General features: G+C 52.2%; 2 protein-coding genes across 4 annotated transcripts; one reads left to right on the top strand and one right to left on the bottom strand.

Annotated features, from left to right (window-relative positions):
• Window positions 1–63: 63 nt before the first annotated feature.
• RNF207 (ring finger protein 207) lies at window positions 64–14,122 on the bottom strand. 3 transcript variants are annotated; one of them, XM_041771323.1, is made up of 18 exons: window positions 13,462–13,505; window positions 12,248–13,381; window positions 11,474–11,606; window positions 10,267–10,411; window positions 10,078–10,159; window positions 9,928–10,003; window positions 9,728–9,853; window positions 9,247–9,293; window positions 8,902–8,974; window positions 8,745–8,813; window positions 7,832–7,900; window positions 7,614–7,711; window positions 6,783–6,969; window positions 6,443–6,628; window positions 6,110–6,161; window positions 5,681–5,798; window positions 1,264–1,344; window positions 64–388 (listed from the first exon to the last, which is right to left on the bottom strand). In XM_041771323.1, the coding sequence occupies exons 2-18, from the start codon at window positions 12,436–12,438 to the stop codon at window positions 217–219; spliced, it is 1,905 nt and encodes a 634-aa protein (XP_041627257.1). In that variant the 5' UTR covers window positions 12,439–13,381; window positions 13,462–13,505; the 3' UTR covers window positions 64–216. The 3 variants fall into 3 exon arrangements, 2 of the variants coding, with proteins under 2 accessions (XP_041627257.1, XP_041627258.1); XM_041771324.1 differs by lacking the exon at window positions 8,902–8,974 and having other exon boundaries at window positions 8,745–8,781; window positions 12,248–14,122; XR_005990283.1 differs by lacking the exons at window positions 64–388; window positions 1,264–1,344 and having other exon boundaries at window positions 5,945–6,161; window positions 12,248–13,595.
• A 3,864-nt stretch (window positions 14,123–17,986) lies between these two features.
• On the top strand, window positions 17,987–27,390 carry RPL22 (ribosomal protein L22). The gene is made up of 4 exons (XM_041771982.1): window positions 17,987–18,083; window positions 19,819–19,923; window positions 23,975–24,099; window positions 27,188–27,390. The coding sequence occupies exons 1-4, from the start codon at window positions 18,072–18,074 to the stop codon at window positions 27,330–27,332; spliced, it is 387 nt and encodes a 128-aa protein (XP_041627916.1). The 5' UTR covers window positions 17,987–18,071; the 3' UTR covers window positions 27,333–27,390.
• Window positions 27,391–27,652: the final 262 nt, after the last annotated feature.

The following is a 27,652-nucleotide window of genomic DNA, read 5'->3' as shown; positions in this document are numbered from 1 at the left end:
GGAAGAGTGAAGCTTAGCTCACTTAGCCAAAGAATCTGAAATTAGGACCCATCAGACTCTGGATTTTTCTGCTGATTAGTGATTACCCTTTATTTCATGATGGGAACAACCTTTTCTTAAACATTCCAGTCTTTCTTTTTTTTTTTTTTTTTTAAAACATTCCAGTCTTGATGTGCATGCTGTAAAATGCCCAACCCTCAGGACCAGTCCCATTTGCTAAGTCGGGTGCTCTCTCCGTGTGGGGACATCACCCCCGTTTTTCTGCCTGGGTCTATGAGGATCTTTATTCTTGAGTGGAGGCTCTTCTGTGAGGCTGTTCAGAGTCCTGCTGTTCCCTCTGGGTTCTGGTATTTTCTCTCTCTTCTCTGTGACACTCACCAGGTCATTCCTAAAGAATACTTGACATGAGTTCTGCTCACCACCCCCCTATGCCAGTGCTGACATCCACTGAGGCTGAGGTTTGTGGAATGCTAAGCCTTTCTGGAAGGCACCAGTGGGTGAACCAGAACCTTATCATCTCCTAAAGGATTCTCCTCTCATTTCTAATGATTTTTAGTTACCAAAATATCAGCAAGCAGTTCAGGCCTTCTCAGTGCCTTGTGGTGACAACAGGTTTGAACTGACAGCCCTGGAGCATCCGAGCAGAATGTGGTGGCAGGGAGAGTGAGACTAATTTCAGTTCTGTCACCAGCCACTCTAGAGCAGCAGACTGCTCCAGGCCCTCCAGGACCTGCCAGCTCTGATTTTCTGCAGTCCTGTTCTCCCCTGTGATGAGCACACTTCACTGAGAGCAAAATACTAAGAGAGCAGCCTATGACAGCGATGTATCTGTTCCCTGCACATTATTTTTTCCCTCTGGCAAGTATTTTGGCAAACACCGTGTCTCCAGTGAATAGTGATGCTCTCACATCGAGAGATGAGCCTCAGTCACTTTTTCTCATCTAAGTGAATCTGAGTCACTTCGTGTAAGTGCATGTGAGGCCAGTCTGCTGTGCTTGCAGCCCTCAGTGTTGTGTGTGCTGCAGGCAGCAGCCAGGGCCATTTATAATTCTAGAATGCAGGTCACATCTGTCATCTCTGAATACACTGTCCAGGTTGGGAACCTCTCTGGCCCTGTTTTTGACAAACAGACCCAGCCAAGGCCGTAGAGCTGGTCATCGTCAAGCCTGGGCCAAATGGGAAAACCTGGGGCCTGTCTCTGTGCCCCATGTTTGTCCCTGAGATTGAATCACTTACCACTTGGACTGGAGAGACTTGCCTTACCTGGCCTGAGTCTCACCGTTGGTGCTGTCATCATGCATGTTTTGTAGGTACCCTAACTGCTCGTCCGCTGGCACCTGAAACCTGTGTGAAAGGAACAGTTCTCAGGAGGCTTGAAGGCAGCAGAGCGGGCCACTGCCTGTCCTTTAGCTCCCTCTTTAGACAGGACCAAACTGAAAGAGACCATCCAGGGCCTACCTAGGGTTTGGATCCTTAGATATTGACTGAGAACCGGCACTGCTCTCATGACAGCTATGTTGTGGTCAGGAAGACATGCTGAGGTTGGGAAGAAATTACAGGGCCAGGCAGCAGGAAATGGCAGGAGTGGAGACGTGTGACAAGGATCCCTGGGACAGTCTGAAGCAAGAACATTCCAGGCAGAGGCTAGGAAGGGGGAACTGGTCTGACTTCTGGGGAATTGGAAGACCATTATGACTGGGGTGGTGAGGGGCTGGTTGAAGGTGGACAAGGAGGGTCCCAGAAGGGCTGTCAGGACCTAGAGTAATGGGAATTTTAGGCTTTAAGAAGATTGCTGGCCATGGAACACCCTAGAGGGGCGAAAGAAGGTCAGTGCTGATGGCCTGGCCTGGGGCTGCCATGGGGACAACACTGGGCTGAGACTGTTGTGTCAGCAGGACCCCGGGGGTTGGTTTGAAACAGAGTGAGGAAAGGAATCAGAAGACCCTTGGTCTTCTCACTTGGCCATCTGCAATGGGTGATGTGATGCCATTGGGGGATCTGAGGTACCTATGATGTGTCCCAAGTGGAGACCCCCAGGAAGGGGCAGCTAGGAGCCTGGAGCTCAGGAGGGCCTGTGCTGGGGAGGGCTTTGAGATTGTCACAGTGGGATTTTAAAGTTGGGAGACTTCTATTTTGTATTGGTTTTGCTTTTTTAAGATTTTTAAATTTATTCATGAAAGGCACAGAAGCAGAGACACAGGCAGAGGGAGAAGCAGGCTCCCTGTGGGGAGCCTCATACAGGACTCGGGGATCAGGACCCGAGCCAAAGGCAGATGCTCAACCACTGAGCCACCCAGGTGCCTCTGGATGAAGTCCCTTAAGCATAGGGTGTGGGATGAGCAGAGGCCCTAGGACTGGGCCCTGGGGAAAGCTGGTACTTGGGCACCGAGCAGAGATGGCAGAGCAGCCAGGCAGTCTAAGAAGGGACAGCCTGAGTGGCAGGAGGGAAACAAGCATGGGCTGCCTCGGAAGCAAGAGAGGAGCATGGTGAGGTCAGCAGCCGGACCCTGCTCAGAGGCACTGCTGAAAGACCAAGTTACAGCCAGCGTTGCTGACGACAGCACTGTGGGAGCAGGCTTGGGGAAGAGATGGAAGAGGAGAAAGGAGAGGCAACAATGCCAGACACCTGGTGTCCTGGGAAGGGACACAGGCAGTCTCCCACCACCCTCCAAACCTCCAGGAGCGGGGCTGTAGCCTGAGCTTTCCCGTTGCCAACACTGACCACAGGCGCCATGTCCCCCCCCCCCCCCCCCCCCGAGACAGGTGGGCAGGAGCATGTTATGTGAAGTAGCTTCTCACCGAAGCAGAGCACCAGAAGAAAATGTGCACAAACTAAGAATGAGGCTTGGTACATGTGCACAGCCTGAACAAGCTGAGTAGGCAGCACGCAGAATGTCACCTCCACCCAGAGGCCCCTGGGGACAATCACTTGTTCTATCCAGTTTTGAGGTTTTATAAATGGAATTGCATAGTATGTGGAGCATGAATGCCAGGTGACGATTTTGAATGCCAGGTGAGGAGACAACATTGCAACTAGGCCTGGATAGACCAGGATTGCATCACAACAGTGCAGGAGCTATGCCGAGTCTAACCTCTCTGCACGTGTGCCAGGAGGGTCACTTGAAGGGTGGCTCAGCAGTTCTGGACGAACGTGTAATTGCACACACTTTAATCTCCCTTCTTCCTCAAACTCACTAAAATTCTAGTAAAGAGGCCAAAACAATGGGAAGAAACCTCTCCAGATTGAAAACAGAAAAGGAAAAAACACCAAAATTTTGGAAGCTGGAGGGCACGCGGACAGCGGTTAACTACCTCAGTAGACATGAGAAAGCTGAGTTCAGAATGGACATCGGGACCAGCCGAGGCCCAACTTGGTTCACACTACCGAATCCTAGGGGGCCCAGCAGCTGGCAGCCCCCTCGCCTCTGCAACAGGGAGGACAGGATACAAGTTGGGGGTGGGGTGACAGTCAAGACCCCTACCTTGGAGCAACTGCCGCTCCCCTACCCTGCAGCCCACAAAGGGTTAGCCTCTGGGGGGTGCCACACACGGGTGAGAACTGCAGAAAAACAGGTGTGCCTGCAAATGCTCCCCACCGTGGCCTTCAGGAAGGAGACTAGGGAAACACAAGAAAGCCCTGCCCACCCCAATCCCCTGCATTGAAGCACCACTGATGTGCTTTGAGCATCAGTCTGCTCCTGCCCTCCTCCACCCCTGCTCCTAATCAAAGACCTGAGAAAAGCCTTTAGCGTGGAAGATAGAAAACCAAACAACAACTTGGAAGAAGCTGACAAGGGAGAAAGAAACAACACACACATATTAGCCTCTGAGGGGTAACCATGGCCATGAACAGCAGAAGGCTATGAAAAAAGTCCAAGGTAGAAAACGAGCTCTTGAGATGCCTGGGTAGCTCAGTGGTTGAACCCCTCCCTTTGGCACAGGGTATGATCCTGGAATCCTGGGATCGAGTCCCACATTGGGCTCCCTGCATGGAGCCTGCTTCTCCCTCTGCCCATGTCTCTGCCTCTCTTTCTCTGTGTGTGCTTCTCATTAATAAATAAATAAAATCTTTTAAAAATTTTATTTATTTATTCATGAGAGACACAGAGAGGCAGAGATGCAGGCACTCACTTCTTCAGCTAAGCCACTGAGCCCCCCGGGCTGCCTAATAAATAAAATCTTAAAAAAAAAAAAAAAGAAAACAGGAGCCCTTGGAAATGGAAAGCAATGAAAATTTAAAAACAGCTCTTGGAAACGTTCTTCAAAAATTAACTCAGTAAAAAAAAAAAAAAATAACCCAGTAGAAGGGTTGGAAGAAAAAGGACATCTCACAGAAAGTACAGCAGAGAGAAAGAGGAGAAAACACTGGAAGGTAAATCAGAGGGCCAACCCAGAAAAGCCAATCTCCATTCATGGGCATTCCAGAAAAAGCAAAAGTGAAATCAACTCACTGGTTCAAAAAGACATGTGTCAAAACTAAAGGACATGAACTTCCAAACTAAAAGGACCCACCAGTCCAGTCCTGTCTAGTGGATGGAAGTAGACCCTCACCAGTGGGAAGTTTCAGAACCCTGGGAGCAGGGACTCCTGGGTGGCTCAGCGGTTGAGCATCTGCCTTCGGCTCAGGGGGTGATCCCATGGTCCCCGGATCGAGTCCCACGTCAGGCTCCCTGCATGGAGCTTGCTTCTCCCTCTGCCTATGTCTCTGCCTGCCTCTCTCTCTCTCTTTGTGTGTGTTTCTCATTAATAAATAAATAAAATCTTAAAAAAAAAAAAAAAAGAACCCTGGGAGAGAGGAAATTCCACAAGCTTCTAGAAAGAATAACTAGGTCTTGTCACAAGGATGAGGAATCAGAACACTTTCATACTTCTCAAAGGCAGCCTAGGAGGCCAGAAAATAATACAGCCATGCTGTCAAAAAAAAGTAATTTCCAATCTAGAATTTCAATCTAGAATCCGATACCCAGCAAAACTATCAGTCAAGTGTGAAGGCAGAATAAAGACGTTTCAGACTGGTGCTGTCCAAAATAATGGACCTCCTGTGGCCCCTAGTTCAAAGAGCTATGGTGGGGGTGATGGACTACACCAAGCCATGAAAGAGGAAATGTGGGTTACAGGAAACAGGTTGCAGGCAGGAGCGAGGCAAATGGGAGTCCCCAAAAGGGTGGCAGAAGAAGAGCTCAGGCTGAGGGCTGTCCCCCGACCAACAGGGCAACCAACCCACCCTGGAGCCAGGTGACTCAAAAGACAGGCACGCTGAGAACCTGCCACCAACATCCCTCTGCCACTGTAACACTTTCTGATGCCCAAGTACAGTGCTAAGAGCCTAGCCTTGTCTAGACTTGGCTTAACCATGTAGTGAGGAACCTCTGCTCTCTCTTTTGTCCTGCTGCCCAGATCTTCTGAGGGCCCTTATTACACCCCAGAGAACTATCTTTTGCTTTGACCTATACCTTAGGGCTAATGGTGGGCGATTTTGTGCCTAGAAGCAGAAACCCAGGCAGCCCACTTATTCTGTGTTTTTGGAGATGTCTAGAACCTGATCTGCCCGGATGCCCTGAGTAAATCCTCATCACCTGACCCACGGACGTCCTGAAAAGAGCTCTTCTGGATGTGTGGCTCCTTTCCCACACACATTCTGAAGTGTCTTAGGTCCCCTGCATACACCCCCTGGTCTCACCTTGGCTCCAGCCTCTCCTTCACCTTGGCAATGGAGCGGACGTAGGGTGTGATCTGCTTGGTGAAGGTGGTCAGATATGCATTCTCTTGCTTCAGCTGGAGAAGGTCATGGAGCTGGGCTGTGGGGGCCAAGGCCAGAGCATTTGGTCTTATCTTACTGGCTTCAGGTTTTTACTGTCAAGCTGGGCACCACTGAAATATCCCAACTACTTCAGCAATTGCCTCTTAAAGAGCAACCTAAGACTTGAGAAGGCATCCTGCTTACCTCATGTGCATCATTTTGGGGCATTAGTAATTGTGGGGCAAAGTCAAAGACTATGGGGAAGAGCACGGGAGCTTGTATCTGGTTAGTAGGTAACTGACTTCCTGCCCCGCCAGCTTGTGGGTTAGCTCCAGGACAGGGGTGCACCCAGGAGCGGTTTCCTAGGACCTTCGTAAATCTCCTGCTCATTAGCCACCCGCTGGTAGGATTCCTCCCAAATCTGAAAGAGAAAGTGAGTTGAATGTTACAGATGGCCATGAGTTGGAATTTCCATTGGTGGCATTTCTGTCCTCTAGCGTCTCAGGGCCATAGGGCACCCTGAGCTAGTTCACCCGGTTCTAGGAAGCAGAGACCCAGGATCCAGAGCCTGCCACACCAGTGTCTTCTGGTGGACCAGGCGACGGTCCTCTTCCTCTACCCCTTTCCTGTCTGCGGGTAGCCCATGTATAAGTGGACAGGCAGGGCTGCAGTGGTGTTCGGTGCCTGGGGAGAGGGGCTTACCTCCTGAAAGACTGCTCTCATCCCCTCCAGGGCCGCGTACTCCGAGGCAATCTGTGCATCCACCTGCAGGGACCTGTGCAGGATGTCTCCCATGATCTCGGCCTTGATGAGTGAGTGGTGCTTGGTGAGGCCCCGGTGCAACTCTTGTACCTGGTCCTTCAGGTTCTGTATCTCTGCCTGCAGGCGCTGTGCACAGAGACCTAGTGAGCGCCTGTGGTTCCTGCAAGGCTGTGTTCACCATGGGGGCCAAGTGGCCAGGAAAGATTCGGCCACTGCACTTTGGTGAGAGGAAGAGGGGGGCAGGGCCTTTCCCAGCCTGCAGGTCTTTGGCCCCACTCACCCGGTAGGAGCCCTCATAGTGGCGGCAGTGCTCTGTGAACGCTGTGTCCTCCCCCTCTGCCAGCAGCACCTTGGTGCTGATGGACCGGTGCAGTGTGGGCTTTTGGACCAGTGACCCCGATGTCTTTCCCACTGGAGAAGGGCGGCTGGGCACCATCAACACCTTGGAGCCTGAGCCTGCTGCTAGCCTGAGGAGAGAGCTACTGTGAATGAGGTGTGTGTGTGGGGGGTCTCCTCCAGGCTCTCAGCCTCTTTCCCCTGGACTGCACACCACAACCACCCAGGAGCTCTAAAGATGCCTCTCTGCAAGGCCCACCGAGACCAAGGATGTCAGCGTGGTATTTTAAAAACTCCCCAGGAAAAAAAAATAAAAAAATAAAAAAATAAAAACTCCCCAGGGACATGTCAGTGTACGGACAAGAGTCCTGGCTGGAGAGTAAACTCACACGTGGGACTTTGGACATTTGGCCTGACGCCCTGTCTCCCTTGACTGGGGCCCTGGGGTCCCTGGCACATACATCCAGCTCAGGCATTTCTCTGAAGTCCTCCGGTGTCTCTGGCTCTCCAGACTGGGGCCCAGATTATGCCTTATCCCAAGCCACCCCTTCCTTTCAGTCTCTACATGCTGCAGCCTGGTGGTGGAGACTGCAGTGGCCACTGGGCACAGCACCCAAGTCCTTCGCATCCTCTCCTAACCAGGCTCTGTATCAGGTCCCAAAGGGACTTCCAGTCTCTGGGCAGGGCGGCAAGCAGCCTGTCCCTGCTGCGAGGGGTACCTGGTGCCACCCCCACACCTCATTCTTATGGCAGGGAGGGCACCCCAGCTGCTCACATGTTGGTGCTGCTCCCAGCACCTGTCACCTGGTGAGGCCCCAGCAGCAGCAGTGGCTCCAGGCAGTGTGCAAACTCAGCGCGGTGGTCACTGGTGATCTGGGCGACAGGAGCAGGTGGTGAGGTGGCTGTTTTGGCTGCCGCCCACCCACCCCTCAAGCCCACCCACCTCTCAAGCCCACTTACCCCTCAAGCCCACCCCTTGCACTGCCCCTGTACCTTGCTATTCTGTGCTGGCCGGAGGCGCTGGGGACGGGTGACAATGCCCTGCAGCCTCTCCATCAGCTCCTGCAGCAGGAGGAGGATGCTCAGGCCAGTAGGAGTGGGGGGTGGGGGGCAACAGTGAGGCCCAGGGCCCTGAGGGCAAGGCTGTCTTTGGCACTTTACCTGCTGTGCACTGGGGGCTCCAGCCCTTCCCTGGGACCATCCCAGAACCCCACAGCACCCCAGCCCCAAACCCCAGAGGAAAGTTGGGGGTGGCTGGACTCCAGTAGATGCTCCACACTTTGGGGGAGTAGAAGCTCATGCTCCTTTCAGGCTTTGCTGTTATTTTATTTTATTTATTTTAAGATTTATTTATTTATTTAGTGGGGGGAGGGGCAGAGACACAGGCAGAGGGAGAAGCAGGCTCCATGCAGGGAGCCCAACATGGGACCCGATCCCGGGTCTCCAGGATCACACCCCGGGCTGCAGGCGGCGCTAAACCGCTGTGCCACCGGGGCTGCCCTTCACTGTCCTTTTATTTATTTTATTTATTTTTATTTTTTAAAGATTTTATTTATTCATAGAGACAGAGAGAGAGAGAGGCAGAGACACAGGCAGAGGGAGGAGCAGGCACCATACAGAGAGCCTGATGTGGGACTCGATCCACGGTCTCCAGGATCACGCCCTGGGCTACAGGCGGCGCTAAACCGCTGTGCCACCGGGGCTGCCCTTTGCTGTCCTTTTAAAAGGGACACAGCTGCCCCCCAAATGGTTTGCAGATGATGGCATGGAGGAGGGGAAGGTAAGTGCAGAGAGCCCTGGTCCAGCCAAGTGGCAGGCTGCCAAGCCCTGAGGTGGCAGTCTTGAGTGTGCAGGGTGGGCTTCTGGTGGGAAGGGGGGAGACCCCTCAAGAGCTAGGGGGACTCACATAGCCCAGGTCCAGGAACTCAGCCTTACTGGCCAAACTGAGGAAGGAAGAGCAGATGACCAGGTGGACCTGTGGGAGGGACACCACTCGGTACCTGGCCAGGGTAGGGAGGCCTCCCAGCTGGGGTGCCCAGCCCTGTATCCCTGGTTCCCCTTACCTGCAGTGTGGGCAGTAGAGTGGCCAGGTGGGAGAGCTGGTCCTTGAAGGCCTTGTCCTTCTCTTCATATTGGCTGGGGGTGGGAGGAGTGGGGGGCAGGCAGCCTCATCTCCCAGGGGAGTGCTGCTCACCCCCACGAAGTGGGGACCTCAGAAGCCAGAAGTTCCATCTCCCCACCACCTTTGTCCATCCTTCTCCATCACCAGTTCCCTGCATCCTGAGTCACCCTGCCCTCCTCACCCAGAGGTCTCGCTCCCCAGGGTGGGGCAGGGTCTGCCCAGGTCCAGGCAGTGAGGTAGGCGTATAGAGCCAAGGCACAGGGGTGGAAACCCCATCACCACTCACCTCTGCACAGCCTGCAGCAACAGCATTTTCTTCTCTGCCAGTTTGTCCTGAGAGGGACAGCCAGCTTCTGACTGGGCATGCACCCCCCGCCTCCCAGCACTCCTGGGTCCTAGCTGCACAGCTGGTTGGGCTGGCTGTGTCTCCGTCTCTGGCCGCCGCCGTCTCTGGCCTCCTAGCTTTCCCTTCCTGCATCCCACCACCTGAGAGCCCTGGTGCCCTCACCTGAAATGTCACCTCCTGGGGGAAGCCTCCCACCCCTCCCCACTAGCACCACTTGGGGGTGGAACTCATCTAGCCACTGTGCCCAAGTAACCCCTGGAAGTAGTTCTGTGCCTGCTACCCTGCTACACAGTGAACCCCACAAGGCCAAGTTGGGGGGGGGTTGGGGGGGGTTGGGGGGGGTTGGGGGGGGGGGTTGTGGATACCAGGTCAGGCTGATGAGGATGCTCAGCCCATGGGGTCCAGTCCCCACTACCCTCACCTGCATGCTGCCGAATAGGGCATGGATGGCGGCCTCCTCCTCCGCTGCACTGCGACGCACCTCCTCTACCATGGCCTGCAGCAGCGCGATGGCCTCCCGCGTGGCGGTCTGCAGGGCCTTCACGGCCTGGCAACAAGGCGACCTCAGCCAGGCAGGGCGCACATCCCGGGCCCCCGGCGCGCTGGGTACCCCGCGCTCACCAGCACCGCCTGCTCCAGCCGCTCGCAGCCCTGCACATATGCTGACTCGAGATCCACGCAGTGCGCCCGGCTCTCCCTGCGGGGAGCCCGCGCATGAGCCCAGCTCACGGCCGCCCTAGAGCCCCCTTGCCTCCCGCGCCCTCTACCCACCCCTGCATGTCCCGGAAGCAGCGGATGCACAGCAGCGACTTCTTGTCAGTGGAGAACATGATGTAGGGCTCCGCGTGCAGTGCTGTGGCGGGAGCGCCAGTGAGGGCTCCGGCAGGCCCGCCACAGTCAGGCCCCCGCAGGCACCCCCCCCCCCCCCCCCCCCCCCCCCCCCGGGCACGCCGCACTCACTGCACTTCTGGAGCACGTCGCGGCTGCGCTGGCCCAGGGCCACGATGTCATGGCGCGCGAACATGCGTGCCTGGTGCGTCTCCTCGCGGCAGCGCGCGCACAGTGGCTGCCCACACGTGTTGCAGAAGTACGTGGTCTCCGCATCCTAAGGACGGAGGACCGAGCGCAGCCTCAGCCTGCCCTCGGGCTGCTGGGGAGCCTGAGCCCGCACCAAGCAGTCTCAGCCTGGGGCAGGCACGGCTACAGGTGGCCCTCTCCTGCGATCCCCACGCTCTAATATACCCCGTATACAGATGAGAAGAGACAGGGAAGGGGTGGGGACCGAAACAGTTCACCTACAACAAACTTTCTTGCTTGAAGGCTTTCCAAGCCCTCCTTGGCACCCTCAATAGTGGCCAGATGAAAGTGGCCACCCCGGCCACATGGAGTCACACATGGCTGGGAGAGAAAAGGGAATGAGGGTCTATTGTTTCCCTTCCCTAGGCCAGAGCCAGGTGGGGAGTCCAGGTCTTGGACCGCAGCTGTGACTTTGACCCCAGCAGTGGCTATGAGAGCACAGACCCCAATTCCTTACTTTGGCAATCAAGGCCATTTCCTCCCCTATTCTTCCTACCTTCAGCCCCTAACCTCCTGCTGGTTGTTTCTCTCCTGTTAGATCTCACTCATCCCAGCACTTGCCCAGCACACTCCGAGCATTTGCTCCTGCAGCACTGTCCCCCTGAGACTTGGGATACCCAATCTGGCTTCCACAGGCAGAGTCTGGAAGCCCGGCCTCTGCTCCTTGGTCTTTTATAGACTCAAGGGGTAGGCAGGAACACCCCTTCCCAATAGCACATTGTCCTCCCTTTCCCTTGGGCTGCAGGTAGCTGCGGATAGCTCCCCAGGTAGCAGAGGCCCTCAAGGACAGGCTCAAGCCAGAGCACTGGACTGCCCTCCCTGTGCCAGGCCTCAATACCACCCTGGGTTGGGGACCAGTAATCGAATGACTTTAAACTCTGCCACTATCTGGCTAGTGTTTCAAGTCACTTATTCTGGACCTCAGTCACCCCACCTGTAAAATGGGGCCCACATTTGGGATGCAGGGTGCTTTAGGTTTTGGAGAATCCACTGACAGACAACCGTCTAAGGACATGTTGGGCACACACTGGGAGCATCAGGATTGTCAAACCTGGCCCCCTTGTTCCAGCCCACCCCCAGCCATCCCTGCCTGCTTAGTGCACTCCAGGTCACAGTTGGCACAGTGCACCACCTCCGTGCCATCCCCTGAGCTGGCCACCAGGAACTGCAGCAGCCGATCCACCGGAGGGAGCCCGCTGGGGCCCTTCACCGCCGTCTGGTGTCTGTGGAGAAGCTGCAGCCAAGATCCAGATGCCCCTTCCCAATGGCTCCCTATCACATCCCCCCCCCACACACATTCCAGGCTGGAACTAAAAATAGGGTGGGGCATCTGCTATAAATAGCTCAGCTACTGCTCACTCTGACTCTGTCCCTCCCTCTGCCCAGTACTGGGTGAATCCTGGGGGCTTTGGGGTTGGCAGCCTGGGATGTCAAAGATAACCCCCCACACCAGCACCCCCTCACTGCATTGCACAAATGTAAGGACACCACTTGTAACTTGAGCCAACATAACCTGCTTATGTTGACCTAAGACTCAGGGGATCCCCGAAGTGAATTTCTGGGAGCGTTATAACTGCTGTGATGCTATCCTGTACTGCACCAGCATTGCGACTCAACAGGATCCGGGTTCTAGCCTCCCTCTTGCCTCCTGGCTTTCTATGGAGGGCCTTTGGCCAGTCACTGTGGACCTCCGTGAGCCTGCTCTGTATAATGGGCGGGAGCCCGTGCATTCTAGTGCTGAGGGGTGCGGGCCAGGTGCAGCTGGGAGTCAGAGCCTTGCCGGCCCTGCACCTGTTCCCCAGCCCCACGGAGCCAATCTCCCCGGGGTAGGGTGGGGTGTCCGTTGGGGCTTTGAGGCACTCACTGGCACAGCGGGCAGGCGAGACGACCGTCGGTGGCGCGGCCGCGCAGGCAGCCGGCGCAAAAGTCGTGGAAGCAGTCCAGCAGGCACGGACGCTCGAACTGTGCGTGGCACAGCGGGCACACCAGCGGGTGGCCGCTCGCGGAGTCCAGGGCACCCAGGCCGTCCAGGGGCGCGAAGATAGCGCCCGACATCTTCTGGGAGAGCTCAGGAAGGCGGCGGACGTGCCCGGTGCGGGGACCGGCTGCGGAGCCCGCCAGCGCCCAGCCACCCTGTCCTCCTCCGCCTGCGCGCGGCTCCCTCTTCTCTACCTGGATCCGACGGGGCGCGCAGCGATCGTGGAGCGGGAAGCAGCTAGGCCCGGGCTGGGGTCTGGGGCGTCCAGAGCAGGGAGAAGGGGCAGGGGGCGAGTGGAGGGGTCCTGTGCGCGCTCCCCTCCTCTCCGCACCCCCTCGGTGGTCCTGGAGGTCGGGCCGCAGGACCCGGCAATGCGTCCCGGTCTATCCAATGCCTAGCCTCTCCAATTTCCACTTCGCCTTCCTCGCCTCACTCCCACCCCAGGAATTCCCGTCCTGATGTCCTCTGGGTGACCTGCAGGCGACACCCCTTCCGTGCGGGGCCGCAGCATTGCCCGGGCATGGTGTCCTGCCCACCCTTCCCAGGCCGGCCGCTGCGCCCAGCTAGGGATCCGGCCGCAGAGCCGAAGGCCGGGCTGGAAAGAACGGGGCGTGGGTCCGAGGCTAGGACTGGCCCCCGCCCCGGATGATGGAGCCGGGACCCCGGAGCCGCAGGAGCGCCGCTCGGGGCGGGACCCGACGACCCAGACTCCGGGCTCTCCAGGGGTGCGGAGGCACCCTGGCTGGGCCGGCTCTCTCCCTGCGGACTGGAGCTGGGACGCGAGTGGGTCAGCGGGTCCCCATTTAGCCCTCGGCCAATCCGGGCGCCAGGGAGCAGCGACCGCCTCTCTGCAGACAGCGGGTGCTGGAGAGAGTGTGGGGGCAGGCGCGGAATCCCAGGCCAGCCCCTGGCTGGTTGGGGTCCCTAGGCCAAGTCACTGACCTCTCAGAGCCCCAGAGCTTGGGTGAGTCAGGGCCGGCCTCTTGGTGCTGCGCCTGAGTTTAATGAAGTGAAACGCGCCTACTAGGCTTCTAAATAATTAAAGCCCCAACCCCCATTACCATCCAAGTTCCCAAAAAGAAAGGCTGGGCGTGGGGCACCTGGAAGGCTCAGAGGTTGAGTGTCTGCCTTCAGCTCAAGTCGTGATCCCAGCGTCCTGGGATCAAGTCAGGCATTAGGTTCCCCACAGGGAGCCTGCTTCTCCCTCTGCCTAGGTCTCTGCCTGTCTCTCATGAATAAATAAATAAAACCTTTTTTAAAAAGGGGCTGGGCTTGGGAGGGAGAGGAGGTTCTGAGTCTTTTCTGGCAGGTCTCCCTCTGCTGTTCTTGGCCTGGCTAGTGCTTGTTTATCCCAGAGTGATTTTCTCCCGAGTGCCTTCCATCCTTATGTCATTATCTGCCTTCTCTGCACGTGTAAACCTGAGCTCTGGGAAAGCAGCCTCTGTCTCTGCATCTCTTGAAATCAGTCAAGCTGAGAGCCTGACCCACAGAAGGTTCTCAATAAAGTCTTATGAAAAAGCTAGGAGATAATATTCAAGTTGGGTTTTGAAGGATGAATAGGAGTAGGAGTTTGACAGGGAAAGAAAAGTAAATTCTAGATGTAAACTACCTGTTCTCTCAAGGGTTCCCAGGTTGCATTCGTGCTCCAAGCAGCAGTAACTGTCATAACAATGGCTAATGTTGGGCCAAGATACTATTCAAAGTTCTTTTACTTGTATTAACTCATCTAATCCTGACAACAGCCTTAGAAAGTAGAAAATATTACCCAAGTAAGTGGGAGAGCTGGTATACAAAACTGGAAGGGGCTTTTTTTTTTTTTTTTTAATGATAGTCACAGAGAGAGAGAGAGGCAGAGACACAGGCAGAGGGAGAAGCAGGCTCCATGCACCGAGAGCCCGACGTGGGATTCGATCCCGGGTCTCCAGGATCGCGCCCTGGGCCAAAGGCAGGCGCCAAACCGCTGCACCACCCAGGGATCCCTGGAAGGGGCTTTATAAATGAATTATGAGGTAGTTTCCCTCTGGAGGAGCAGTAGGAGATGGATGTTCCTGATACATGGGCTTATTTCACACATCCATTCTTGTCTTCATCTGTTACCAGCAGAGCTATAGGCCATGCACATGGGAGGCAACACAGTGGCCAAGGTTAACCAAGTGTACAAATAGACAAATACAATAATGACAGACTGTGCTAAATGCTCCAAAGGAAATAATCAGGATGATGTGAAGGAGGGCAGCCAGGAGAGGTGGAGCTGAGGGCACACTAGGTAATCATGGGCAGGGAGTGGCATGGAGCCTGAGACCTGGCAGGATAAGAAGAAATCAGACACAGGAAAAGCCAGGAAAAATTCATAGCAGAGGGAGCAACGGATGCAAGGTCCCAGAACCTGGGATAAATGTTGAACAAAGCAAAGTAGACCCACCTGTGTGGAGACTCAGGGACTCAGGATTGGTGTGGGGCTGAGGGTGGAGGGGGTAGGGTGAGGGCCATGGGTTTCAGTGTGGGAAGAAGAGTAAGGGGTGGAGTGAGGTCATGGGGGTGAGGGTGGCCTACTTGACATTCTAGACTAGAGATATCTAGGAGGCCACTGGTCATATGTCTCAGGAGTCCAGGGAGGGGTAGAGGCTGCACACACAGGCATGGCAAATTGTATTTAAAGGCATGATCTTGGGTCATACCAAAGATCAAGTGCATATAAAGATGAGGGGAACTCTGTGCCCTTCAGCCCGTCAAGTCCAGGGAAGAGGAAGGAGCAGCAAGGGGATGGAGAAGGAGTGGCCAGTGTGGTGGGAGGAGAACCAGGAGAGCCCCAGGTCCTGGGGTCCCAGGGAAGAAAGGTCAGCAAGGAAGAGGGAGTGATCTACAGTATCTGATGCTGCTAAGGAAGCAGGAAGAGGAGGATGGAAACCCGACCCCAGTCTAAGACTGGTGGACATCACAAGAGACCTTGATGAGAGTTGTTCCCAGTGCTGGGGGCAAAGGCCTGACCAGTGTAGGTTCAACAGACAAAGGGAGGACAGTGCACAGAGGCAACTCTCCCAAGAAAATTGGTGTAAAGAGACTTAGTTCATTCAGGCTGCTGTCACAAAATGCCACAGACTGGGGGACTTTAACAGCAGAAATTTCTCACAGTTCTAGGGCTGGAAGTCCAAGATCAAGGTACAGTCAGATTTGGCTCCTGGGGAGAGACCACCGCCCTCTTCGTGGTTTGTAAGTCAGCCATGTTCTCACTGTGTCCTCACACAGTGGAGAGAGTCAGATCTCAGGTCTACTTTATTTATGCATTTAATTAATTAAGTAATCTCTATACCCAATGTGAGGCTTGAATTCAAGAGGGTCAGGAGTCCCTCTCCATGGACTGAGCCAGGCTCTCCTCAGGTCCATTTTTCCAGTATGAGGGTGCCAATCCCATCATGGAGCCCCACCCTCATCTAAACCTAATCAATCACCAGAGGCCCTGTCTCCTCATACCATCACTTTGGGCACTGGGGCTTCCACTCTGAATTTTAGGAGGATGCATTCAGTCCATTGGAGGGAGGAAAGAGAAGGGCTGGTAACTGATGGGAATATTAGGAGGTCAAGAGATTGCTTTTTTTTTTTTAAGATAGAAGTTATTAAAAAATGGTAAATCCTCAAGTGTCAGGCTGGTCTCAGGTGGGAACAAGGGGCGGGGTGGGGATGGGGGGGTGCTTTGATATTTCTGGGTGGTTAGATGTGGAGGTGGAAGTGTCTGAATATTCTCTTTGAATTACTTCTATGTTTCCAAAGAAAAAGCAATGTAAGTCATCAGCTGAGAGGGAGGCTGGGGAAAGATGGGCTGGTAATTTGACCAGAGGTGGGAAATACTCACTTAGGAGAGGATGGTTAGGGGGTCCCTGGGTGGCGCAGCGGTTTAGCGCCTGACTTTGGCCCAGGGCGCGATCCTGGAGACCCGGGATCGAATCCCACATCGGGCTCCCGGTGCATGGAGCCTGCTTCTCCCTCTGCCTGTGTCTCTGCCTCTCTCTCTCTGTGTGACTATCATACATAAATAAATAAAAATTAAAAAAAAAAAAAAAAGGAGAGGATGGTTAGGATTGTCAGGGCTTGCTGGGGTTAGGGGTCGTATCAGCGAGGAGAAAGCACACCAATTTTTTAAATAGAATTGAATGTAAAGGATTGTTAACTAGGCATAAGGACTGGCAAACTACGTATTGGAAGGGGTAAAATAGGAGCAGTAGCAACTGTAGGAAGTAGCTACCACTTCTAAGGTGGTTTTAGTAAAATGTAGATGCTTAAAGAAGGGGCCCCAGGGAGCTGGTATCTTAGGATGGGAGGTGTGCTGCTAGGTTGGGCTGGGGTCTCTGGGTAGAAGAAAATGAGGCTGGTTCAACAGGTTTTGGATTAATTGTAAAGTAGATTCAACTACTATTTCTGGAATGTTCCATCCAACTTCCTTTCCCCCCCCCCATCCAACTTCCACTACCAGGATGAACAAGCAAAAGTGGGTGACATTGACAGAAGAGGAACACACGGGAAGCAAACAGGATGAGGTCTTTCCACCCCTGCAGTCTCCCCTCCAGCTCCCCATTGAAAGAACTTACCCAGCAGCAGCTGGCAAAGCAGGAATGGGGTTTGCAGTCAAGAAAGCCAGGATGGGTTTGGTACTTGGTCAACTGGTACCATATGCTGCAGTTTAAACCTAGACCAGTCAGAGCTGTGTGTTTCTGGGATTGGACTCCTGCCAGATGACAATGCAGCCAGGTGAGGGGAGTGCTGGACGCACATGCAACTGCGTGATTACAGCAAAGGACCCCAGGATGTAACTGGAAAGGACAAGAGGGGGTGAGAGTGGGAGGAAGGCAGTCCCAGCAATGGATGCTAGGCCTGGGGACAAAGACCCTAGCTACTCAACCTGCAGTACACAGAATGCCACCTGCGGCAGCACATATACTGGGAGCTTGTGAGAAATGCAGAATCTCAAGCCCCTGTGACCCACTGACTTGGAATTTGCATTTTGGACAGATCCCCAGGGGATTCCTGTGGACCTGCCAGTTTGAGAAGCGCTGGCATGAGAGGTTTGGAGCTGGGAACCTGGAAGGAACGAGCTGGAAAGCTGGGGGGGGGGGGGGGGATCGGAGGGTGGGCGGCTTGCGTTCGAGATGGCCATGGGGTCAAACGGGAGAGTGCCCCTGATTGCAGCAAAGAAGGCTAGCCCTGGGAGATAGGGCCCTGGGCACCAGCTTCGAGGCTGGGCTCCACTTCAGGTGGGAAGAAGCCCAAGTGCTCTCGGGCATTAGCATCCCAGGACCAGAAAGGCCTCACCTCCCCCAAGTTGGTGGGTTCCACTCCCATCCCCCCAGCTGGCGAATTTCCCTATTTCTTTTCTTTTTCCAAAACTTTCCAAAGTAGAGCGAACCCCTTCCTTTCTCTTTGGGCTCGTCTAGGCAGTCTAGCGCCCCCCCTCCGATAGCAGTGGGACAGGCCACCCAGCCTCCTTCCTCCCTTCCGCTCCCCGCCCCGCCCCCCGCCCCCCCCCCGCTTACCACGAGACGGGCTTCGCACTCAGGAAAAGCAATCGCTCCCCGATCGTACAGAACAGGGCGACCCGGCAGCGGCCGAGGGGCGTGGCCGAGCGATTGGTACGGCCGGAGCCGTGCGTGCTCTGCGCGCTGCGGGCTCTTTGCGTCTGCGTAGTGCGCCCACCTCCCTTTCTGCCTCCGCTGCCGCCATGGCGCCCGTGGTTAGTATGGCTCCGCGCGAGGCCTCGGCTCTGGGGCAGGCACGTGGGCCTCGCTGGCCCGGCTCCTGCTCGGCCCGCACGGGACGGCGCTCTGCAGAGCCCGGCCGGGGCTGGGCTGGCAGGCCGGCAGGAGCGGGCCGGGGCCGCCCGCGGGCCCAGCACGTTGTGAGCGAGGAGGCCGCGGCCTGGGGCGCAAGAGGAGACCCGCAGCTCTCTGCGTCCGTGGCGCGGTCTCGGGCCTCTGTCTGCGGCTGGCGGGGAGCTGGAGCGCCCGGGCTGCGGCCTCGGCCGGCCAGGGCCTCCGGGAGCGTGGCCGGCGTGAGGCAGTCAGCGTCCGGGCCCGGTTACCCGGGCGGGGAGGCGGGAGGGGACCTGGCAGTCCCGGGGGCCGCGCATCCGGGGAGCCCGAGGCCGGTGCGAAGGTGGCTTGGCCGGCTTGTTTCAGGGAGAGGCTTGGTTGGAGGACCCTCGTAGCGTCCGTGGAGGAAGCTAGTTCCTTGGGGCGCACCTGCACGGGCCCCTTGTGGTCTGGGGCGAGGCCCAGCCCCGTGGAGCCCCGGCCGGGGCGGGGGGCGGGGAGGCCCGGCCGTCGGGCGCCCTCATGTCATTCCGCCTGCAGCTCGTTTCCCGGCTTTTTGTTGGGACAGCCTTGTTAACATTTTCGGTTCACCTGACTCCTTGTGGCCGAGCACGCTTTGAACGCCTCTGTGCATTTGTGTGTCTTTGGTTTAAAACCTCGGTGGGAGGTAAGGAGCCCCTCGCGGGCAGGTGTTTTACTAGCTGGTGGTTTATGTCCGGGGCTAGGCCTCAAAGCAACTCTTTTGATCGTTCCTGGGAAGAGACGTCTTGAAGACAGGTCCCTGATGTTTGCAGTAGCTGAATGTTTGAAAGGTTGACCCGGTCAAGTTTGAGATGAAGTTCTCTTCAACAGGGAGGGAGAACCACATGTGTTTTTGGGGAAAATACTTTTTTTTTTCTTTTTTTAAGGCTTTTTAGAGTGAATAGGGAAGGTGGTACAGAGGCTTTTTTTTTATTTTAGTGGTGGTGCAGTTTTACAGGGAGAAGACGAATCCAGGCTTTGTGAGAGTTCAAGGCACTGGATCCTGTAGGATGTCCTCAGATCGATGGTTTAAATCAAAACCCGGACATTGACAGTTGTGTCAGTTAGCACCTAAGTTTTAGCCTTATCTGGTCCCAGCTGGGGTGGAGGTGTCCCTGGGATGGGCAGTTCCCATTGCGGTTTTTGAGGAAAGGTAGGTGAGATAGGATTAAGGGAGAACAGCGTACTGTTTCAGGTGTGCAGGGCATTTGTATGCTTGCCCTGATTCTGGATTCAAGAGTGATATTTCTTGAAACCTCATTTTGGAAGTTTTATGGTAAATAAAAGGAAATGTTCCTTTTATTGTGGTTTGTAAGACCTTCATGCCCGTAGAGATTGGGGAGGCTGGAAAGTGTAAAGAGTGCTAGAATGATGTCCCTTTCAAAAGGGCATGACTCCTGGCCTCTCAGCTTGTAGGAAGTATCCTGGGTATTACCCCTAGACGCTCTTGGGCAGAGCACAGAGTGTCCCGGCAAGTCTCTTGGCTACCCTGTGAGGGAGCACTACTCCACCGACTTTGCATTTGTATGGGCTTTTGCATCTCAGGCATTTTTGGTTTTGTTAACTTTTTGGTGGTTGGGGGGAGGGGGGGACTGGTGGTGCCTTCATCTGGTTATCATTTGTGTACCTTCTTAGAAAAAGCTTGTGGCGAAGGGGGGTAAAAAAAAGAAGCAAGTTCTGAAGTTTACCCTTGATTGCACCCACCCGGTAGAAGATGGAATCATGGATGCTGCCAATTTTGTAAGTTACTCCCTTGATGCCACTCAAGACAGTAATGAACCTTCTGGGATGTTGCTGAGAAAACCTGTGGGAGCGCATTTCTGTTCTCAGGCTTATAGGGTAACCCTGCAATTCTGGCTCAGTGTGCAACCTTGGAACGTGGGGTCTGTTTTTTTTTTCTCTGAATCTTACTTTCTCTTCTCTGTATTGGTAGTGGGGAATAAACATCAGTGCCAGAGACCTTCATATCTCAGTGTCTTCTCTCTCTTTCCTTTTGTTTCCAAAAATTTTTTTACTTAAAAGGTCCTGAGAAATCACAAACTCGACTGGAACCAGTGCCCACCTCACATGTGTGTTTTAAGCATGAGCATTGGGCCCTGGTCCTCATGGTACATGGTTGCTTCCACAGGGGGCTGACTGCTGGGCTGTGGAGTGCTGGACAGATGGCAGCGTATCTTCAAGCTTCCCAATTTATTGGGCATCAGAGCTGCAGTGTTTATGTTAAATATCTGCTTGCTGACTTGTAATTGGAACTTGTTTTTTCCATACCCTGCTCTGTACTGATATTTTGCCCCTATATTTGGCATAATTCCCTAATATTCTATTTCACTTATATCTAGAAAAATTAACCTCATGGCCACATTTTGACTTTGCAGCATGGTTTTGGCAGTTTACTCTTCTTGTTCAGTAGCCATGCGTGGGGGATTCAGACTTGTGCAGATCCTCCTAACCTCAGATTTGCTCCTTCTTGCCAAAATAATATCATTGCAATGAGAATAATTTTCAGGTGAAAAAACCTAGACTCAGCCTATGGCCATTAATTACATTGAATGGAACTCCAGTAACCTCTTGTGTGTCACTTTTTCAGTGGCCTCTTTTCCTCCTCACCTCTGGATTCTTCCATTTCTTTTTTTTTTTTTTTTTTTAAGATTTTATTTATTCATGAGAGACACACACAGAGAGAGAAGCAGAGACACAGGCAGAGGGAGAAGCAGGCTCCATGCAGGGAGCCTGATGTGGGACTCAATCCCAGGTCTCAAGGATCACACCCTGGGCTGAAGGTGGCGCTAAACCGCTGAGCCACCCGGGCTGCCCGTCTTCCATTTCATGTCTGTGACAGCCCTGCCCTGGTGTCCTTTCCCTTTCCCTTCTCTACACTCCTGTATATGTGATTGTCTTTCCTTCTAGAATCCTCCTTAGGATAAAAAAACTTGAGTCATTTATGAGTCTGAGATGTCAAAGTCAAGATTTTTTTTTTTAAGATTTTATTTATTCACGAGAGACACAGAATGAGAGAGAGAGAGAGAGAGAGAGGGGCAGGCTCCATGCAGGGAGCCCGACGTGGGATTCGATCCCCCATCTCTAGGATCAGGCTCTGGGCCAAAGGCTGCGCTAAACCGCTGAGCCACCCGGGCTGCCCCAAAGTCAAGATTTCTGACACTCTACTCTGTCTTCGGTTAACTTACCGGTGTATTGGAGTTTTTGTTTTCGTTTTTTTTTTTTTGTTTTTAATTTTTATTATTATTATTTATTTATGATAGTCACAGAGAGAGAGAGAGGCAGAGACACAGGCAGAGGGAGAAGCAGGCTCCATGCACCAGGAGCCCGATGTGGGATTCGATCCCGGGTCTCCAGGATCGCGCCCTGGGCCAAAGGCACGCACCGAACCGCTGCGCCACCCAGGGATCCCTAAAGATTTTATTTATTCATGAGAAACAGGCAGAGACATAGGCAGAGAAAGAGAAGCAGCAGGCTCCATTGCAGAGAGCCTGATATGGGACTGATTCTGCAACTTCTGGACCACGCCTTGGGCCAAAGGCAAGCGCTCATCCCGGGAGCCACCCACGCATCCCTGTTTTTTTGTTTTGTTTTTTTGTTTTTTAACTAAAAATTTTTTGGGGGGATCCCTGGGTGGCCCAGTGGTTCAGCGCTTGCCTTTGGCCCAGGGCGCGATCCTGGAGACCGGGGATCGAGTCCCACATCGGGCTCCTGGTGCATGGAGCCTGCTTCTCCCTCTGCCTGTGTCTCTGCCTCTCTCTCTCTCTGCGACTATCATAAATAAATTAAAAAAAAATTTTTTTTTTTTAAAATTAAAAAAAAATAAAATAAAAATTTTTTGGGATACCAGGGTGGCTCAGCAGTTGTGCATCTGCCTTTGGCTCAAGGCATGATCGCGGAGTTCTGGGATCCAGTCCTGCATCGCATCCAGTCCCGCGTTGGGCTCCCTACTCAGCAGGGAACCTTTCTCCCTTTGCCTATGTGTCAGCCTCTCTGTGTCTCTCACAAATAAGTAAATAAATATAATCTTTAACAACAATCACAAAATAAAAGATTTATTTATTATTTTTAAAGGTTTTATTTATTTGAGACAGTGACTTGTACAAGTAGGGGGAGGGGCAGAGGGAGAAGCAGGTTCTCTGCTGAGCAGGGAGCTTGATGTGGGGCTTGGTCCCAGGACCCCCGAGATCATGACAGGAGCCAAAGGCAACCACTCAAACAACTTAGCCACTCAGATTTATTTATTTAAAAACAAATGTATTTAGGGACACTGGCTGACTCAGCGATTGAGCGTCTGCTTTGGGCTCAGGGTGTGATCCCAGAATGCCTGGATTGAGTCCCGCATCGGGCTCCCTGCATGGAGCCTGCTTCTCCCTCTGCCTATGTCTTTGTCTCTGTGTCGCTCATGAATAAATAAATAAAATCTTTTTTAAAAACTGTATTTATTTGAGAGGGACTAAGAGTGCAAGTAGGGGAGGGGCAGAAGGAGATGGAGGAGCAGACTACACTGAGCATGGAACCCCAGGAGCCCCATGTGGGGCTCCATCCAAGGACCCTGAGATCACGACCTGAGCCAAGTCAGACATTTGACCAGCTGAGCCCCCCAGGTACCCCAATATTGATTTATTTTAGAGAGGAGAATGAGAGAAAGCCTGTGTGTACTTGGCCTAGTGCCAGCATGCTGAGGGGAGGGGTAGCAGAAGAGGGAGAGTCCCAAGTGAGGCTTGGTCTAAGGACCCTGAGATCACAACCTCAGTGGAAACCAAGAGTTGGATGCTCAACTGACTGTGCCACCCAGGTGCCCCTATTTCTTTTTTTGCCTTGAGAGAGCATGTGTGTTTGTGTGTGTGTGAGAGAGAATCCTGAAGCCAATTCCCTGCTGAGTGTGGAACCCAACTGGGGGCTCAATCTCATGACCCTGAGATCATGCATGACCTGAGTTGCAGAGTCTGATGCTTAACTGAGCCACCCACACGCCCCGGGTAATGGGAGTTTTTAAATAGAGGATTGTAGGGGTTTAGAGCTGAAAGGGACTTCATATCATTGCAACATCAAGAGAACTGGTCCTTTTATTTTTATCTTACTAATTTGAAGATTTATTTATTCATGAGAGACCCAGGGAGAGACAGGCAGAGGGAGAAGTAGGCTCCATGCCAGGAGCCTGATGTGGGACTCGATCCCAGGACCCTGGGATCGCGTCCTGAGCCAAAGGAAGATGCTCAACCTCTGAGCCACCCAGGCGCCCCTTATTATTCATTTTTTTAAAGAAGTAAGCTCTGTGTCCAGTGTTGGGAACCCATGACCCTGAGACCAAAAGTTGCAGGCTCCACCAACTGAGCCAGCCAGGTGCTCCCAGAGCCCTATTGACAGAGATCCCCTGATTGCCTCAGAGATGGATGACCTGTCCAGGCTTCCATGGGGGACTAGAGTCTCTGGGCTTCTGCCTTCCTGTGCCCTACAACAGTGCTTTATACTAAATTCTTAGGTTCAGGAACTGTAGGTACTTTGTAACGGCTTGGCCCTCTGTTTCCTGTCTTCTCTTTATTTTTGACTTCTCAGGCAAGCCTTTTGTATGGAGGCACATTTGACCTGGTGTGGAAATGCTGGGATGTTTTCATGTTCTAATTGTTCTTAGATTTCAGACCTGGTATTAATAGCTGAAGATTTGCTATGTAGTTTTTAAAAGACTGAGCATTTAAAAAACTTTGCTCAGTGTTAGGAGTATAAAAACATTCTGCTAAGGAGTGGGTGAAGCTGTCACTTCACTAATTGATCAATTTGACAATTTCCACAGGAGCAGTTTCTTCAAGAGAGAATCAAAGTGAATGGAAAAGCTGGGAATCTCGGTGGAGGGGTTGTAACCATCGAAAGAAGCAAGAGCAAAATTACTGTAACTTCTGAGGTGCCTTTTTCCAAAAGGTATGGGACAGATGAGAGTGACCTGCCAGCACCCTAGCACTGAGTCCTGCCTCCACTCCATGGGAATATTACTACCCCAGAGTCCGTTGTGTTTTCCTCCTGCAGCTTTTAATTCCTAGAAACAGGGCCTAGTGCAAGGAGGCAGTGAATGAATGAATGTTATTTCGGGGGTTAAAAGCATTCAATTTTTGATAGTTTTAAAAATTCGGTTTTTCATAGGCTAAGGTATTTTAAGCAGTAGAGATGCTCAGACTTGCTTAAATGGTATTAAGAGGGAGAATATTGCTTTTTTTGCCTCTAGATCACAGTGAGGAGCTTTCATTTTTATTTTATTGAAGTATGGTTGGCATATAGTGTTGTATTAGTTTTAGGTGTATAGTCTAGTGATAGGACGATTCTCTACATTATTCAGAACTCACCTCGATAAGTATGCCTTCATTTTTAATTCTTTTTTTCCCTGTAAGTGCTAGTATTGTTAGATGAGGATTCAGATCTATCAGTTTAGACTGAAGCCATCCTTTTCATTCCTGTGGCCCCATTTTTTAATTCAGAGATCCCAGTTCACTTACCCTGCAGTATTACACAGTGGTTGTAAGGGATTGGACCTGTTTAGACCTGGCTGCTAGCCCAGAGCCAGCATACCCTTAGGAATATTCAATCAGACTCAGTCAGGTAGTGGGAAATTTGAAGGTGTGTTAGGTCAGGTTCAGTATAGTTCAGCCTTTGCTTTTAGTTTTAGTTATTACCAGTCAGAAAGAGACTTCCTATTCTTCCTGGCTTGAGTTCTTTTATTCGTGCAGAAGGAGATCTGATACCAAGAGAGACTGGTGCAACTGTGGGGTCTCTCTGGTGCACAAAGCTTGTAGCTCCCTGGGCTTTCACAGAGCTCGTGGGAGAGATGCTGTGATCCTCTGTGACCTGTTTCCACACTTAACCAGACTGGCCTGAGAATGGCTCCTAACACCCTCTACCTCTGTGAGGGGCTCACAGATCACCTGTTTGTCCCCAGTGCAGGAGGTCTAGAGCCTTCATCTTCATCACTTTCCTCTCTTGAGAACAGTAGCTTTCCTGTCTTGTAGCATTCTAGGTGTTCCGACTCCAGGACTTTTTCTTGTCTCTGAACTTCTGTAGCTTTTTATCTCCTTTCCCAACATTCGATTACGAAAATTTTTTTTTTTTTTTTTTTTTTTTTTAATTTATGATAGTCACAGAGAGAGAGAGAGAGAGGCAGAGACACAGGCGGAGGGAGAAGCAGGCTCCATGCACCGGGAGCCTGATGTGGGATTCGATCCCGGGTCTCCAGGATCGCGCCCTGGGCCAAAGGCAGGCACCAAACCGCTGCGCCACCCAGGGATCCCTCGATTACGAAAATTTTTAAACCACCTGAACTTTTGAATTAACCACTTACCTGAATACAATATGGTAGAAATAATAAATGCTAAAAAAGAATACTTTTATTTTTTATTTTTATTTTTTTAAAGATTTTATTTATTCATGAGATACACAGAGAAAGGCAGACACATAGGCAGAGGGAGAATCAGGCTTCCTATGGGGAGTCTGATGTGGGACTCGATCCCAAGATCCCAGGATCACAACCTGAGCCAAAGGCAGACGTTCAACCACTGAGCCACCCAGGGGCCCCAGAAAAGAATACTTTTTATTTTTAAAAATTATTTATTTATTTGAGAGAGAAAGCGTGAGCACAAGCAGGGAGAGAGGACGGGAGAAGCAAACTCTTCTCTGAGCAGGAAGCCTAATGTGGGGGTGGATCCCAGGCCCCTGGGGTCATGACCCGAGCTAAAGGTAGATGCCCAACCGACTGAGCCACCTAGGCACCCCAAAAGAATACTTTTTAGATGGAACGACCCAATCGATTTATTTTTATGTAGGGAAAAGTGGATAGAATTGAACTGAGATCTTCACATCTTTGTGAAGATTGCTCTGTTGACGTAAGTAACACTGTTGAACAATACTCATTTCTTGGAGTTGGGGAGTCTATTGATTCGTTAATATTTTTAGGTCCTTGTTAATAGGCCAGTTTCCCTGTGCATCTCCTTTAGTCCCTGTAACCTTCAGAAGAGATGGTAAGTATCAGGAGTCTCATTTCATAGAGGGAGAAACTGAGGTTTGGAAAGGTTGATTTTCCCAGCAGTGAGTTGGCTTGGTGTTCTATTCCCTCTTCTCCTTATGGGTTTGAGAAGATGCCCCAGGGCCTCATAAGTAAACAAGTGAGAGAAGAAACAAGATTGTAGTCTTTGTGTAGTTGGGTTGTTGAGCACAGAAGCCAGTTGCTGCCTTTATATAAATAGTTTTCTAAGCAGTTTGCTGTGGTGAGTGCTTATCTGTCTCGCAGACCATGGCAGCCCGATGGAGACTGTGCTCACTTGCAGAGCTGCAGCAAGGGCAGTGACAGGGTCTCATCCTTTCTCCCACGAGTTGGGTGGTGGGTGCCACATAGCAGGAGTGAGTGTATATGGCAGCCCTAAGAAACAATCCCGATCATCTGAACAACCTCAAAAGGAGGCTGGAATCCATGAGGTGTGATGTATGGGAAGTACTTTGGAGCTCAGAAACCCAGTGATTTCTCAATAGAAAGATATTAAGATCATGTGCTTAATTGTTAAGTTACTACCACCATAGTTTTCTCCTGTAGTCACTAAAAACCACTTCAGAGATGTTTGCTGTGGGTTTTTTTTTTTTTTTTTAAGATTTTATTTATTTATTAGAGCATGAGCAGGGGGAGGGAGAAGCAGACCTCCCACTGAGCAGGGAGCCTGATATAGGCCTTAATCCCAGAACCCTGGGTACATGACCTGATCTGAAGGCAGACACCCAACTGACAGCCACCCAGGTGCTCTGTTTTACTGTGTTTAGTGGACAACTGTAACATCTACTGCTCTGTTCTCATTTTTATTGCCAGTTTAGATGACACGTGGCTAATACCTTTGGCCTTTTCTTTGCTGTTTTTGAATGGTGGGAAAACACCCAGAATTGTCATGATTTGAATGCATGGGTCTCATAAAAGGTATAGTATTTGAGAATGCCAGGAAGCCCTGTGGTGGTGTTCTCAAGTGTTCTTTCTCTGCAGGTATTTGAAATATCTCACCAAAAAATATTTGAAGAAGAATAACCTCCGTGACTGGTTGCGCGTAGTTGCTAACAGCAAAGAGAGTTACGAGTTGCGTTACTTCCAGATTAACCAGGACGAGGAAGAGGAGGAAGATGAGGATTAAAACTCATTTATCTCAAATATTTTGTATGAGTTCTTGAATAAAACTTGGAAACCCAAAATTGTGGTTTTCCTTGTATCTCTGCAGTGTGGATCGAACAGAAAATTGGAGATCATATAGTAAAAGGGCTTCACTTGGGCTACCACCCACTTATTTGTAATTAGACTTTTTTTCCTGCTTGAAAATTATAGTTATTTATGATAAGAATACCAAGATAGAAGGAAGCTCCTTTAAGGGAACTGCCAGTGATTTGCCCTGGAGCAGGCAGTTAAGGGTGTGGAAATGTCTGTGCTTCAGTTGGTCACTATTTTACTTCAAATAGT

This window comes from Vulpes lagopus, chromosome 10 (assembly GCF_018345385.1).
Source record: "Vulpes lagopus strain Blue_001 chromosome 10, ASM1834538v1, whole genome shotgun sequence".
Lineage (NCBI taxonomy): Eukaryota > Metazoa > Chordata > Mammalia > Carnivora > Canidae > Vulpes > Vulpes lagopus.
The sequence above is the reverse complement of the archived record's forward strand: the minus strand, read 5'-3'. Positions and strand labels throughout refer to the sequence as shown.

Excerpts from the sequence above, each read along its gene's own strand:
- RPL22 (XM_041771982.1), top strand. Across the intron at positions 19,924-23,974 it reads TCATGGATGCTGCCAATTTT|GAGCAGTTTCTTCAAGAGAG; the intron begins GTAAGTTACTCC and ends CAATTTCCACAG. Across the intron at positions 24,100-27,187 it reads GAGGTGCCTTTTTCCAAAAG|GTATTTGAAATATCTCACCA; the intron begins GTATGGGACAGA and ends CTTTCTCTGCAG.
- RNF207 (XM_041771323.1), bottom strand. The coding sequence starts at position 12,438 with ATGTCGGGCGCTATCTTCGCGCCCCTGGACGGCCTGGGTGCCCTGGAC. Across the intron at positions 8,814-8,901 it reads CTCTACTGCCCACACTGCAG|GTCCACCTGGTCATCTGCTC; the intron begins GTAAGGGGAACC and ends TCCCTCCCACAG. Across the intron at positions 6,629-6,782 it reads ACTATGAGGGCTCCTACCGG|CGCCTGCAGGCAGAGATACA; the intron begins GTGAGTGGGGCC and ends CTCTGTGCACAG.